Here is a 16,181-nt window from a genome sequence, read left to right on the forward strand (position 1 = left end):
GGAAACGGGTTCTTAAAGTAAATCTGCCTCGTACATTGAAGAAAGTTCCTATTAAGACTTTTACCCAAACTCTTTACAAGAAGCTTAATAGGTTGTATTATAATAACCATACTGGTGAAGCCATGATCGTGTTGGGATCGGGACTAAAGATGGAGTTTATACGAGTAATTGACCCGATGTAGTTGGTTAATTTATCTGAGTCTGATAACGACGCGTTATTCAACAATCAAATCAGATGAGCTGAGACTAAATATTAGGATCTTGCTATGCAATTTCAACGTGTGATTCGTGTTTGCCATGCGTTCAGAATTCATAGTTGTGCTTACTGGAAGACCAGGCATTTCAATTGATCAAGACAAAGAGCACCACACGAGGGGGAGTTTGTTAGTACATGTTTTGTCGTCTCGGTCTTTGTTTATGTTTATTTAGTCTTTATGTTAATATTAGAGGGTATTTTGGTTAATGTACAAGGGTACATTCGTCATGCAAGTGACACATTCGTTAGAGTAGTTAATAACGAATGTGTTCATTCATATCTATTTTGGTCCATCTGTTAGCAAATGAGGACAACGAATGATTTATTCGTTAGTGTAAGGTATTTAATCTTAACATATGATGACGAATGAAGCTCATCCGTTATGGTCCTATATAACGAATGACTTCATCGTCTATACATATCTTTAATTTATTCGTTAATGTAAGCAGTTATTCTTATTATTGGTATTATCCTCATGATGCTGCCTGATTGTTCTCTCACACTCTAGCTTAACGTAATTCATTCACGATCTAATAGTATAATCATATCAAGCGAATAGATCTTAATAGTATGTTAATCATAATCAATATGGATATGGTTCTCAATTTTTCCCTAAAGATCTGGAAACATTATATGTATGGTCGTAAGTTTACTGTATTCACATATCATAAAAGTTTAAAATATATTTTTGGGCAAAAGAAGCTCAGCATGATGAAAGACGCTGGATGGAAATTTTTAGCGACTATGATTGTGAAATCCGATATCGTGAAGGTAAATCTAATGTATTGCCTGATGCATTAAGTAGAAAAGAGCACCAAAAACCTAGATGAGTACGAGCTCTAAGGTTAGAACTTCAGATCAATTTAATTGATGAAAAGATGAATGCTTAGAAACAAGCAATGGAAGAAAATAATATTGTTGATGAGAAAAGAAATGGTACCATTGATCCACAAGTCAAAGGAAATGATGAAATTCTCCGAATGAGAAACAGAATCTGGGTACCAGTCACAGGAAATCTGCGAGAAATGATTCTTGAAGAATCCCATAAATCCAAATACACAATGCATCCTGGAGGAGATAAAATGTATCAAGATTTAAATAAAATATATTGGTAGATAGGAATGAGAAATGAAATAACTAATTACGTTTCGAAATGCGTAACTTGTTCATAAGTTAAAGCTGAACATTAAAAGCCATCAGGAGTACTTCAACAATTAGAAATGCCAGATGGAAATAGAAATTAATAACAATGAATTTTGTTACTAAATTACCTACAACAAGAGTATGTAATGATACAATCTGGGTGATTGTGGATAGATTAACAAAAACAGCTATTTTTATACCAATGAAGGAAACTTTTAAAATGGAACAATAAGCTAAACTGTAGGTAGATAAAGTAATCTCATTACATGGAGTTCCATTTTCCATCGTGTCTGATCGGGATAGCCGTTTTACTTCTCATTTTTGGAAAAGTTTCCAAGTAGCCATGGGAACAAGGTTAAATTTGAGCACAACATACCATCCACATACTGACGATCAAAGTGAAAGGACCATACAAACATTGGAAGACATGCTAAGAACATGTGTAATAGATTTTGGTGGAAATTGGGATGACAATTTACCACTAATAGAATTCTCCTATAATAACAGTTATCATACAAAAATTAATGTTTCCCCATTCGAAGCACTTTATGGATGAAAGTGCAGAACCCCTGTATGTTGGGCCGAAATATGAGGAAAACAATTATCAGGTCCTAAAATCATACAAGAAAGTACTGACAAGATAAATCAAGTCAAGGAAAGATTAAAGACCGCCTAAGATCATCAGAAGAGTTATGCTGATCATCGACGCAAACCATTAAAATTTCAGGTTGGAGATAATGTGCTATTGAAAGTATCTCCATGGAAGGGAGTAATTCGATTCGGAAAAAGAGTAAAGTTGAATCCAAGGTTTGTTGGACCGTTCCAAATTATCAAAAGAATTGGACCAGTAGCCTATCAACTAGAATTACTAGAAGTAATGACATGTATACATGACGTATTTCATGTAAGCAACTTAAGGAAATGCTTAGCTAATGAATTATTGAAAGTTCTCCTTCAAGATATAAAGGTAAACGAAAAGTTAAAATTCGTTGAGAAGCCTTTACAAATTGAAGATAGAAAGATTAAGAATCTCTAACATAAAAGAATCGTTCTGGTCTAAGAAAAGTGGGATTCAAGGCGTGGACCAGAATATACTTGGGAATTGGAATCATAAATGAAAAGAAAATATCCACATTTATTCCGGTAGATGTCGAGGGCGAGATTCAAACTAAAGAGGGGAGACTATAACAACCCATAAAAAAGAAAAAGAGAAAGTGAAGAACATAAAAGAAGTAAATTTTATCCCACATTGGTGGAGGAAAGAAAATGGAATCCTTCCACCTTGGTATAAATATGAAAGCGAGTTCTTATCTCGCATCGCTAGAGTATAAAACTAGTAAGTTCTTTATAAGAATGCTAGTTTATATGGTAATTTCTTATAAGACAAGTCACATCCAGTAGTCCTAGCGGATAGAGTGAATCACCCGACGCGCACTCGCACGAGCTCGGGCGAAGTGCGGTAAGCGCAATGTGGTGCTTGATGGTGCTTTTTGCACTTCGCACACTCGCATTGTCACAAGCCGCCTAAGTGTTTTTGAAAACTTGTTCCTTCGCGCTACACGAAGAAATGAACTCAGGCTCCTTCTCACTACGCGGAGTCTTATAATTATCTGGAAATTCTTTTGTCTTTCGTGCTACGCGAAGTAATCCTTCGCGCTACGCGAAGCTGTTGATCGTGTTGGTTCGCGCTACGCGAATGAACCAAATTTCAGCTATAAATTGGAGGGAAATCAGCCTTCATTCTTCGTTCCCAAACTGATTTCTCTCTCACTTTTTCTTATATTTAGAAGTTGGTATAATACCATTGAGTAGTCATAACGATATCATTTCCGATCGATAGAAAATTTTATACACGAATCCAAAAGCTCTACATGTAAAATGAAAGACATTGTGTCATCGTGTAAAGTCTCTAATCTCATGATTATCTTTATAATTATTGGGTTTATACTAATTTAAATATGCTACATTGTGTTTAACCTAGGTGTTAATACCAGGAAGCGCTCGTTTGTTATAAACTTTCAAGGTGAGTCATTCGAGTCTTTATACAACACACATTTGCGTGAGACAACTGGTTTTCCAATACTGTGATGATTATTTTTAAACCTATTAAACTCATGACGGATAATTCAAATGCTTTCAAAGTATTTTCAAAATGTTTTATATACTACTGGGCTATTACAAATGGTTACTATTGGTATTGTGGGGTTTTGTATACTACTGGGCTATTACACGTTACTTATAGGACAAGTGTTAGCCAATAAGTAATATGACCACAGTCATGGATACGGTTGAGTTACAAGTACCTTTCGGTAATTTGTAAGTAGTCAAATGTAAAAACATCTTAATGCTATAACTATAAATTGTGTCATTTACATATGATTTCTCTCACCAGTATTTTCTGCTGATAAAATATTTTTAAGCATGTTTCAGGTGACTTGTTAGAGACAAAGGAATGATGCATGCGGGCTCCAAGCTTAAATAAGTGGCTTGTCACCAGGATAAAGAAACATGTTTTGTAATTATGTTTTATCCCTATAAAACTTATGTTTGTATAAAAGTGGGTTTTATTACCAGTTTATTAAATAAGAATCATGGTATTTTTAGAACTTTGATTATTTTTCCTAACTACGGTTCTGATGAAATATTCCCCTACAAATTTATTTTAATAAACAATGATACCACCACTCAATGTTCATGACTCCTCTCCCGGGGTATAAAGGTCGGGGGCTGTGATAAATGTGAATGCTCTTAGAGGTTTATTATAGAGCTAAATGAAATTTAGCATGAAAAAATAAAGCTAGATAATATTTACGGATAGGGGCGCGCAAAGTCGGCTTAATCATAACTATAACCGAATTTAGTCATGAAAGATTGTTTAACTGTGATTGAATGCTTAACAGTTATAAGTTTATTTCGGTTACCCTTAATTAATTGTTCACTGCATTTGTTTTTCTTACTTTCAGTTGTAAATGATCGGTTATGATTTTTCAAGCTCAATTATTAAGTTTCAAAACTAGCATCTCGTTTGTATACTTTTCGCAAACAAGATTTTGTTAGCTTTTCTAGGTTTATTTATAAAGTTCTAGTCATTATTATTTGACTAATGGTATTTTAAATGAACTTTGATTATAGTATTAATGGGTGGGGGCGCATGCGGACTCCCGCACTCAAGTTAAGTTTGCCGCTTTGACCGCCGCCACCATATCGGGCAAGTTGGGTGGGTAGTTTTTCCCGAGATGTTAGTGTGTTTGAGCTGTTGGACAATGACATAATAACCGTTGTATTTAATAATTAAAAAGTTAACCTTTTGAACATACCAATCTTTTACTAATTTAATAACCTCTATTTTCTACCAAATGCATTACACACATAAAACCTAGAAAACTCTATGAATTTATGAAAACACAAATGTTGCTGGAAGCAAGAGATCTCGAGGAACCACCACTAGAATACGTCATTCCACCTCAAGAGGAAATGGTTCGAGGCTGACTCCAAATCAAAGTTAATCGCAACAAATGTTTACACAATCATACCTGCAAATATATTTGTTCCAAGATTTGGTTATCCGGTAACACCAAGAGCTCCTACTCTCGTTGTATCGGGCCAATATAATACTCTATGGAAGACCAAATGATATTTAGCGTGTTTGACCTATACGAGATGTGAAGCATGCCTTATCTTGAACTACAAGGCAATTAGCATATATGAGTGGCTTGTAACTTTTAGATTTTTTTTAAAGTTAAATTATATAATTTTGTATTTTGTTTTAAAAGTATAATTTTTGTTTTAACTAAAATAAAGAAATGACGCAGAGTACTTGAAAAATAAATAAAGAAATGATCTAGAGTATTTGAAACATGAGAGACGTCACTAATGATGAGGCTTTAGGGTAGTTTAGGTACATGATGGGTAAAAGGAGGTCGAAGAACATGATTGACAGAGTAGAAGCATGATGAAATCTTAGATGTGGTAAGTGGTGTCCGGTATAGTACTGAAATTTTCATCCACCTGATTAGTACTGAAATTTTCATCTAGATCCAGATCATGAAATTTTCATCTAGATTCAGATCATCATTGAGTTATAAATCCTTTTGTTGATGTTATATAAAAGATAATGATCCATGGTCGGTGTCGCAAACATTTTTTTGAATATTATTAGTTTTTTTATCTTATGTTATTTTTCTTTAAACATATCACTTTTGTTTTAAATACGTTAATCTGACAAAACTATTTTTTGGCTTTAGTTTTGGAACCTTAACAAACCTAACCAATACTTTTCTTGGTCGTTACTGATTTTTTTTTTTTTGGTTTAGTGTCGTTATTGTAACAACCCTAATCTTCATTTAGTTTCGGTGCCATAACAAACCCTCATAAACGTGTTTTCATGCTTAAATTGTGGATGTCTAGATGAGATGAGAGCAGACAAGCACGTTTAACAAAATGAAGTTTTAAAATGGGTGACATATCGAAAACCATCCACACGGGTAAAAGTAAAAAATATTAGTTGGTTATTGTAACATATCTTTAGTGTTATGTGGCAATCATTTTTCACAACACATGATGGCAATATGATTGTTATCTATGATATGCGAGAGAATGACGTCCATCGTTGTGAACCCCCTCACCCCACCCCCAACCTTTTGCGCGCCTCGGCGGTGTTTCGCGCCCAAAGGCACCCATAGCGTGCAGTCTAATAACCAACATTTATGTACGGGATCAACCCGTTACCCGGCCCCATATAATTGTTAGTTGATAGATTTTGATTGCATTCATGGCATTTTGATCAAAGTTTTATAATATAGGGACAATCTTAGGTGAGTGATAGGTGACCGGAGGTTGGAAATCCACCGTAACAACTATTTCAACAGAATATGGACATATATATTGACCTATAGCTCGTGCATCATCAGTTGTACATTATAATGATTTTCAATAATTCAACATAAAAAACATGAAATTTAGATTCCAACTATGTTTGATATTTAATCCAACTTCAACCATTAATTAGCTGTTCTCACCATATGTATACGTTTTACCGATCGAATAAACATTCTGCAAAATGAAATGAAGTCGTTCTTAGAAAGAAAGACATATTACATCCATACAAAATATGTTGTACCCGTTACATCAACAAACTCACTGAGAAATTATTTGCATTAATCATTAATGGTGAGATAATTACAAAACATCATTAAATTTGACAATTACTTTTAAATTTTCTTGTGTATAAATGGAAATCATGTAAAAAATCACTGAATTATATTTTTCAATATATGTTTTAATTTTGTACTGTTATATTATCAACACAATAACGTGTATACATGTAGGTTATATAACTAACCGTCTTTTTGTGTTGTTATTTTGTTTTACTTTCTACTTTTTTAAGATCGAAAAAATGGATGGGTTTTTATTATCTCATTCACAATAAATATGTTTTGCTAAACCCCTCATTAGAGTGAGAAAGAGGGATTTTCTTTAATTAAACGGTAAAATAAAAAGAAGTCACATACTCCCATGGAAGGTCTCCTCCAAGATGCCAATGTCCGTCTCTATGTTGGTACATAAGCCTGTAACTTGCAATATCCTCCTCAATTTCAACAGCTAAACCATCCATAATTAAAGTAGATTAGTTCGTTGTGTGAATATATTATTGTCTTAAAAAAATATATATATGCCCCATTTGTTTGACAATATTTTCTTTAAAACTAAAAATTAGATATTTTGCCTTAATTAAGGCTTAACTCCATGATTTCTAGAAAATATTCATTTTTAATTCAAATAAAGCTGTCTAAAACAGGTATGACAATTTTGTCAAGTAAAAACTAATGAAGCCAAAGACGACTCAAATTTATCAAAGACATGAACCAAGGACAAATTTATTTAAGCAAGTGTAACCAGAACGTGACTTATGTAATCGGTTAAACCATATAAATCAAATGTATAGGCGAGTTCTAAACCATATTTAAATAAAATTGTAATCAAGTTATAAACAAATTAATGGGTTGTAAATTTTAGAAACGAAAGTTGTATGACATGTTTTTTAAACGAAATAATTTGAACACCACCTAATTAATTTCTAAAAGTAGTGAAACATGTGGATCATGCACAATGATTAGCTCTTTTGACCAACATCTAATCTACACACATTCCATACATCCCGTTAAATCATATATACAAGTTATTTTTTGTATCGTACAACTCACTAATTTAAAATTAGGTGAATATATATATATACTAGTTTTTATCCCCCGTATTATGAAGGCTGTTTTACATTACTCGTTTTTAATGTTTATATACTTTTTTGGGTTTAATTTTATTTATTGTAATGAAATTTATAATATACTTAGAGTTTGATAATAAAAAGGTTTCACAAATAACTAAGATGTTATAACCCGTTTTAAAAGTTATCTGGGTTTGATAAGACCCAAGACCCGCTTATTTTTTTACTATAATTTTTTTTAATTATAAATAATATTTAAAAAATATATATAATAATTTTTAATCCTATTTTATAGGATTTTCACATCAATAATTTTGTGAGAATAATTTTTAATTTAATGAGATGTTATAACCCGTTTAAGGAATATCTGGGTTTGGTAAGACTCATACTCGTGAATTCGGGTCAAATGCATGAGAAGCCTCCATTTAAAAATCAAGCAAATCTGGTGATTCCAGAAAAAGGGGAAGCGAATACATCGCGACACGTAGGATTTTTGGGTTTTCGTTTATATATATATATATAGGGTAGGGTTAATGTAAAAAACTATATTTTTGTGAGAAGAATAAGAATAGATCTAGTCATTTGGATCTATGATCTAGTGGTTGAGATTGGTAGTTTCTAAATAATTGTATTGTTTCATATTTACATTGTATAGTGTCATATTTAGGTGGTTTGTTTTATTTTAAAGCTCTCTTCTCACACTTCTCACAAAACAATTGTTTTTTATTTGAACTCTTTTCTATATATATATATATATATATATATATATATATATATATATATACGGGGGTCTTTTTATATTATTTGTTTTTAATATTTATCTATTTTTTGAATTTTTATTTTTTTATTGTATGAAAGTTAATAATATACTTATGGTTTGATATTAATTTGTTTCACAAATAAATGAGATGTTATAATCCGGTTTAAAAGCTATATGAGTTTGATTGGACCCAGGACCCGTTTATTTGTTTTTACCATAAAATTGTTTCTTATTTATAATAATATATTTTAAAAGTATCATATATTAATTTTTAATATATCCTTATTTTATAGAATTTTTACATTAAATATTTGGTGATATTAAGTTTTAATTTAATGAGATGTTATAACCCGTTTAGGAAATATATGGGTTTGGTAAGACCCATACCCATGAATTCGGGTCAAATACATGAGAAGCCTTCATTTAAAAATTAAGCAAATCTGGTGACTCCAAAAAAGGGGGGAGCGACCACATCGCGACACCTATTACGAGGGTTGTTTTATATTTTTGTTCTAATTTATATTTTTTTATTGTATGAAAGTTAATAATATACTTATGGTTTGATGATAATTTGTTTCACAAATAAAGGAGATGTTATAACCCGGTTTAAAAGCAATATGGTTTTGATGAGACCCAAGACCCGTTTATTTTTTTACTATGAATTTGGTTTTTTAATTATAAATAATATTTATGAAAGTTAATAATATATTTATGGTTTTATGAGACCCAAGACCCGTTTATTTCCTTTACTATCAAATTGGTTTTTTAATTTAAATAATATATATATATATATATATATATATATATATATATATATCTTTTTTAAAATAAATAAGATATTATTTTTTATTATATCCTATTTTATAGGATTTTACATAAATAATTTGGTGAGAATAATTTATAATTTAATGAGATGTTATAACCCGTTTAAGAAATATCTGGGTTTGGTAAGACCCATACCCATGAATTCGGGTCAAATGCATGAGAAGCCTCCATTTAAAAATCAAGCAAATCTGGTAACTCCAAAAAAAGGGGAGCGACAACATCGCGACACGTAGATTTTTTATGTCTTCGTTTATATATATTATAGATAGATAGATAGATAGATATGAAAATTAAAGAGATATTGAAGCAACTTACAGTTGTGAAACATGTGAATCAATGCGGTTGTAAGCATCTGATAGGAATTAAAAGCATTCAAATCAATCTTTCTTGCAATTGCAACTCCATCCATCTTGACCTTCACAAACAAGTCGTCGTTGTTGTTCATATTAATATTATTAATCTGATCCACTCTTTCACGGTGGTTTTCTTCCAATAATCTCTTCCTCCATGAATGCAATGGTGGCCATCCGGCTAATCCTTCATCATACAAATCCCTACATGGGTCGGAAGTTTCCACACCGTACCAAGAGGGTATAGTGTAATGTTATTTGCAAAAGTATATTATATATGCAGTTTGATCAAGAAAGAATGTTGTATGAATGAATTATTGAGAAAGAGAGTTACCGTTAATGATCGTTGGTTAAGAAAGTGTTGTGTTGCTCATCGTGGTTCCATGAAACGAGAGGAAAGGCTGATACTGTCGGGCATCCATGATTATTGGCATGACGGTTTTTCTTCTTGGTGTGTCTGCTTTGATTCGGGGGTGAAAGACTTAGTTCAAGTTCCATTGTTCAAAGTGTGTCTTTGTGTTTGTATTTGTTTGGAAATATTTAGGTATTTATAGAACTTAATTCCAGAAGGTGGGAAGAATACAATACGACTAAGGACTTGTACCTTAAGCATTTACGCTTGTACTTTTTGGGGCCAAAGTAGACTAGCTCTTTGGACATACGCATTTAAGGAACATGGTTATTTTAGTGTTAGGCCAGGAGAGTAACCCCGATCGTCCCAACAGGTGTGTGTGCAGTACCCAAGGTGGGGACGTTTTTTTGTCGGTACTATCTTCTTTATATATGTCGTAACTTCACTTACATTTTTGTTGCAACGTTAATTCGGGATAGATATTATGTTTCTGTGCAGCTTTTGCATGCGATACCAAGAGATGAGGTTGGTGTTCCCGCTAGTATCGGCTTGCTACCCCATGATCACCTCAACCATGCTAAATCCATCCCCCCCCCCCCCCTCTACTCTCCCGTTCTTATAAAACTTTTGAAAATTATTGTCTCCATCTCACGTTCATACCTATACAATTACATAGATTACATTGTTTAATTGGATGTTGTTAAAATATTATATACAACCGTGTGATAAATAAACACAAATTAGAAATTTACACTACTAAACAATAGAGTATCATCCATTTAGTTAAATTTAAACGTTAGCAAGCGTTTTAAAGTTTTCAAAAGGTACGATTAATACTAACCAAATAGTATTGTCTATATGATTATGTTAGCAAAACTTATATATTTTAGGAACTCAATATAAAATAATAGAAGAATTGGTAGGAGAGATGGATTTGGAAGTTGATAACATTGAAGGCAAGGGTCGGGAAAAGGAGGACCACCCCCCCATTTCAAGTCCTTTTCTTAACCTATCTTTTGATATGAATACATTGTTGGAAAAATTTATTAATGAAAATAAGTTTTTTCCTAATTTTGAACATGAATAATATATTTATATTTGTGTTGTATAAATATTGATTTTAGTGTCTAAAACGAAGCTTAGATGAATGAATATCAATGCTCGAAGTTGTATGGTTGGAATAACCAAAGAAGAGAAAATTGGATTTATCTTTGACATCGTGTCCCACGTAGGAGCGCATGAGTGTCGCGCCTGCATAACGGACTGTTGCGAACAGTTGTTTGGACCTAGTCAAATAGTTTGTTTCAACTCATGTCATGAATAAATATGATGGTTTTGATTCACCACTTAAATCTAATTAAAGTATTTAACCATGTTAATTACAATAATTAATTTCAAGTTTATTACAAGATTAATTATCTTGTTTATGACTAAATTAATTTTATTGTTTATGACATCGTAATTTAGGTTGAGTATTTTTCATTTTGTGTAAGTATATAATGAACTTGTTGGTTCATGTTGTAAAACACTTAAAAAATTATTTTGGAGTCACTTACACACTCATGACAAAATTTAGAGAGGAGCACTCTCTATATTTATGTCAAACAACTTCAACAAATTTTCCTACATCTTGATAAACACCAATATAGCCGGTGACTTCCTCGGGTTCGTGGCCATCTCCGGCAGTACACATACTGTTCCGGTTGCTGCACCCTGGGAAACAGACGCGCTTGAGAGTAGCCACATAATCTGTTTTAAGGGCCCCGTGTCTAACACAACCCTCAACCAAAACCGTTACCCAATTTCAATAATCGAATTGTTGTTTTGAAGAAACATTTGTTGAAGACTCAAGTGATGAAGACTCATGACATGGATACTAGAAGAAAGCTTATGGAAGCACTCCTAGTAAGATATGGATTGAATCATTTCGGTATATAAATTTGCATTTTATATTCTTTTTGTGTACTTTTGTAACGGTATTGTACTAAGTGAATTTCCCACGATTAACGAGAGTATCGTTATTATATTTTTATTATTATTTTAACTCAAAGTGAACCACTTTTCCTACAATCTTAAAACAGATTTCGTGCAGATTGACGGTTCAATCTTAAAACCTATTGATAAGGATTTTTGGTTCACGAAAGTTTAAAATGTTAATTGGATTTTTTCTATAAAATCTTATAATATTTGGGGAAATAATTTGATTAGTACAAAAGATATCGGATTTATTTATATTGGAGTACAATATTAAATCCGAATACCGTTACAAATCGTATAATAGTTTTTGACAATTTCTTCTCATGAATTAATTTGGGAGTTAGTTATTAAACTTGACAGTAAACATGTCATTAATAAAATGGCGGTTTTATTTTGACTCATAAAATCCATGTTGATTTGGTTTAGTACAAAACTTAATATGGAAAATAAGTTTCAAGTGGGTGATAGATGAGATAAACAATAGTGCTCATTTTGTTGCATATATATTTGTGTGAAGAGAATCACAATATACTGAAACGATTTGAAAAACCGTTGGGTTTTTAATTTAAAATGATTTTTATAATCATTCTTCATCTAACGAGCGCGTTAGAATATATATTATTTAGCGTAATAATTCTGATCTTATTGGGTTTGAAATGTTTATATTTTCTAATGAGCGTATTAGAAAATGTTGGTTTAGTAAAACCATATGTATTTATAAACATACACGGTGGGATGCGAGGTACGGTTTTGTTGTTTGCGAAGTAGGTATTTCGCAGTGTGCGAACAAGTTAAAAAAGATTGTTTTGGCGAATTAATGGTTTAAACCTTCTAATGAGCGTGTTAGAAATGGTGTTATTCGTATAAACTACTAAGCTTTATAACGGTTTTTACCGTTTATTTCTAAGGAGGGTCTTAGAACCGATTTTGTATTTATAAACCATAACCTCTAAAATGGTTTTTTTATAATTGCTTATTTCTAAGGAGCGTCTTAGACCCGCTTTAAATCTTATAAATTAATAAGTTTTATAAACAAATCTATTCTTTTTATTTTCTAAGGAGTGTCTTAGAAGTGGTTCATAAGAATCATAAGTATTAAAAATGATGTAAAATTGGTTATTCCTAACAAGAAATTAGGAATGACTTATGTTAATAAGAACCAACCTTTTATCGTTTAGTAAACATTTGTTTCTAATGAGCGTATTAGAATCGTTTTATCTTATAAACCATCTACTTCAATGACGTGCAATCGTTTATTTTTCTAACGAGCGGGTTAGATAATGTTTTATTTAATAAAAATGTTTTGGAGTTTATGGTCTTGATTGGTTATCAAAACATAAAACTCATAAAGTAGATATGACTTGAACGAATAAAACACGTCTTTTGCAATTAATATTGGTTCGTTGCTAGAAAGATAATTAGCACATCTTGAACCATATATTAGCTAGTCTCGAGTAAATTATTTTGTTAAAACAATTTGTTATTGTTGTGAACATAATTAATTGTTCAACTACTTGTGAGTAGTTTGTCATGTAAACAACTTTATTGTTTTGGACTAGATTTGCCATGTTCAAGTTTGGAGTTTCAAAATGAAACAAGATATCAAACGTTTAAATCGTGAGAGTATCATGATAAATACTATACGTATATTGAAAGGATATACGCAAGAATGAAATATATCATTAAACGTTGAGAGTATTAACATGAGAATTTCACAAAGTGTGAATTCTAATTTGATTACAACATATGAAAGAAATATATGTTATTATTATTATTATTAACATTTATAATAAATCGTTCAAGATTTGTTATAAGAGTTTTACTAATGATGGACTCGTAGATGCTTCTACCACCATCAATTTTGTTTGAACTATGTGGAGGACGTGTCCTTCATTTGGGAGAGTATCCTAATACATGGTTTCAAGAAAACAAGGTCTTCACCAAAATTGACTTGGATTAAAACTTATGTGTAAGTCCACAAAAGTCAAATTTTGAAGCCTTGAAGATCAAGGGAAAAAGAGTTGTGTTCTTGAACTGAATGACAAAGTCATGTTTTGTAACATGAAATAATCTAGAGATTTTTTCTAAACATTGAAGTTTGTGGTGTGTCTAAGTGAATGTGAACAAGGTATATGATGTTATACCTTGAGGCTGTGAAGGATTAGAATGATGCATCTTCTGTTCACATGCTAAAGTATTGTAGTCTAAATCATGCTAGACTAGTACTTAGTTAATTATGGTACTCCCCGGAGACTAATTAACTTTATATATTCAAAACATATATATGGACACACAACGAATTCGTGTGTAGAGAAAATTGAAAGATACTTTCATTCATTATAAGGAAGGGTATTAAACTCATTGGTTTGATGACAAACTTATGACAATGACATATGTTGGTTGGTCAACTCAAAAGCTATTGAGTACCAAAATAAACATTGATGAACTCACTGATACAATGAGGCAACTCTTGTTCAAATCACGGGTATCTAAATGTCGTTATAAACATTTGTTGTCATAAGTAAGGTTATACAAATAGTAGTTCAAATGGCAAGAAATGTGGGGGGATGAGACATTTAAGAACCGACCCTTTGGGTTTGTAAAAATTGGTTGTATGAGAAGATTCTCAAACACGTAGAAAGGGAGAACCTTTCATTACCCCATTTGGATGCTATCCAATAACACTTAAATGTGGGAGTAACTTGCATTTGAATATTGGGCATATATTTGGTTGCTAATGTTTGACAATAAGAATTTGGTGATCCAAATAGATATTGCAAACACGTGTTCGCCTAAAACATAATATTTATGTTCTTCTAAGACACTTATTATAACAAGGTTCAAGGTGATACCTGTTGTTATAGTCATAGAAGCTTGAATATAGGCAAATTAACTTACAAGTTAAGAACACATCATAACAACTCATCTCAAACTGAAATTATCTACAAATGACTTGACAAAGTCATAGATAATATTTTGGATCCAACAACCCGAGGGTTGACGAGAGATGAAGTTGTGGAATGGGACTAAAGCCCGTGGGAAAAAGGAAGTATGAGGGAGACCTAACTTAGCAGACTGGAGATCCCAAGAGCTAAGTTCAATAGGACAACTTAATCATATAACCGAAGGGTAGTCACTGTGGGGGCATCGCTAATGTATATGTTTACATACAAGCTAATATATATATATATATATATATATATATATATATATATATATATATATATATATCCTCCAAAAAAATAATAAAGGGAGTTTAATTACTTCCTAGTCCATTCCTATTAACAACGGTGACATGTTATGAGGTTAAGCATAATGTATGGTTGATGATTTTGTGTAAATCGTGTTAATTAACCTTAATGTTTTTAATGATTTGAGATAAAATCACCTATGTGAAAGAAAAGTGGGGTCGCTTCGAATGAAACTGTGGGGTGCGCAGTTCCTAGAGCTTTCACAGAACCAGGCTAGTGTTCCATGACCATAACGGACACGACAGTGAGGGGATGTGCCCAGCTAAGGAGAGTATTGTGTGAAGGCATATTGTCGTTTCCACAAATGGGGTCTGTTCAAAGACATCGCGTCTACAAACCGCTAAGAGGCTAAGTATGCTTCACAAAAAAAGGTTCAAAGGGTAACACCTACTTATCCTGCAATACTCAATTGTCGAGATTTTCATTGGAAATTTTGTGTGTTTTGATTGATATCCATTCATGTGGGGGATTGTTGGAAAAATTTATTAGTGAAAATGAGTTTTTCACTAACTTTGGACATGAATAATATATTTATATATGTGTTGTATAAATATTGATTTGAGTGTCTAAAACGGAGCTTAGATGAATGAATATCAATGCTCGAAGTTGTATAGTTGGAATAACCAAAGAAGAGAAAATTGGATTTATCTTTGACATCATGTCCCACGTAGGAGCGCATGAGTGTCGCGCCTGCATAACGGACTGTTGCGAACAGTTGTTTGGACCTAGTCAAATAGTTTGTTTCAACTCATGTCATGAATAAATATGATGGTTTTGATTCACCACTTAAATCTAATTAAAAATATTTAACCATGTTAATTACAATAATTAATTTCAAGTTTATTACAAGATTAATTATCTTGTTTATGACTAAATTAATTTTATTGTTTATGACATCGTAATTTAGGTTGAGTATTTTTCATTTTGTGTAAGTATATAATGAACTTGTTGGTTCATGTTGTAAAACACTTAAAAAATTATTTTGGAGTCACTTACACACACTCATGACAAAATTTAGAGAGGAGCACTCTCTATATTTATGTCAAA

The 16,181-nt window shown here is 32.1% G+C and overlaps 1 protein-coding gene across 1 annotated transcript; it reads right to left on the minus strand.

Annotated features, from left to right (window-relative positions):
* Window positions 1–6,269: 6,269 nt before the first annotated feature.
* Window positions 6,270–9,744, minus strand: LOC143588158 (auxin-responsive protein IAA29-like). Its single transcript, XM_077069245.1, has 3 exons — window positions 9,520–9,744; window positions 6,910–7,000; window positions 6,270–6,451 (listed from the first exon to the last, which is right to left on the minus strand). The coding sequence occupies exons 1-3, from the start codon at window positions 9,647–9,649 to the stop codon at window positions 6,400–6,402; spliced, it is 273 nt and encodes a 90-aa protein (XP_076925360.1). The 5' UTR covers window positions 9,650–9,744; the 3' UTR covers window positions 6,270–6,399.
* Between the last annotated feature and the right edge of the window lie 6,437 nt (window positions 9,745–16,181).

The sequence above is a fragment of the Bidens hawaiensis genome, unplaced genomic scaffold, assembly GCF_021521415.1.
Source record: "Bidens hawaiensis isolate Kalapana, Puna unplaced genomic scaffold, B.hawaiensis_p1.1 tig00036059_1, whole genome shotgun sequence".
In the NCBI taxonomy this organism is placed as follows: Eukaryota; Viridiplantae; Streptophyta; class Magnoliopsida; order Asterales; family Asteraceae; genus Bidens; species Bidens hawaiensis.

Coding starts and splice junctions, on each gene's coding strand:
- LOC143588158 (XM_077069245.1), bottom strand. CDS start 9,649: ATGAACAACAACGACGACTTGTTTGTGAAGGTCAAGATGGATGGAGTT. Junction 7,001..9,519: donor GATTCACATGTTTCACAACT/GTAAGTTGCTTC, acceptor TGGATGGTTTAG/CTGTTGAAATTGAGGAGGAT. Junction 6,452..6,909: donor GGAGGAGACCTTCCATGGGA/GTATGTGACTTC, acceptor TTCATTTTGCAG/AATGTTTATTCGATCGGTAA.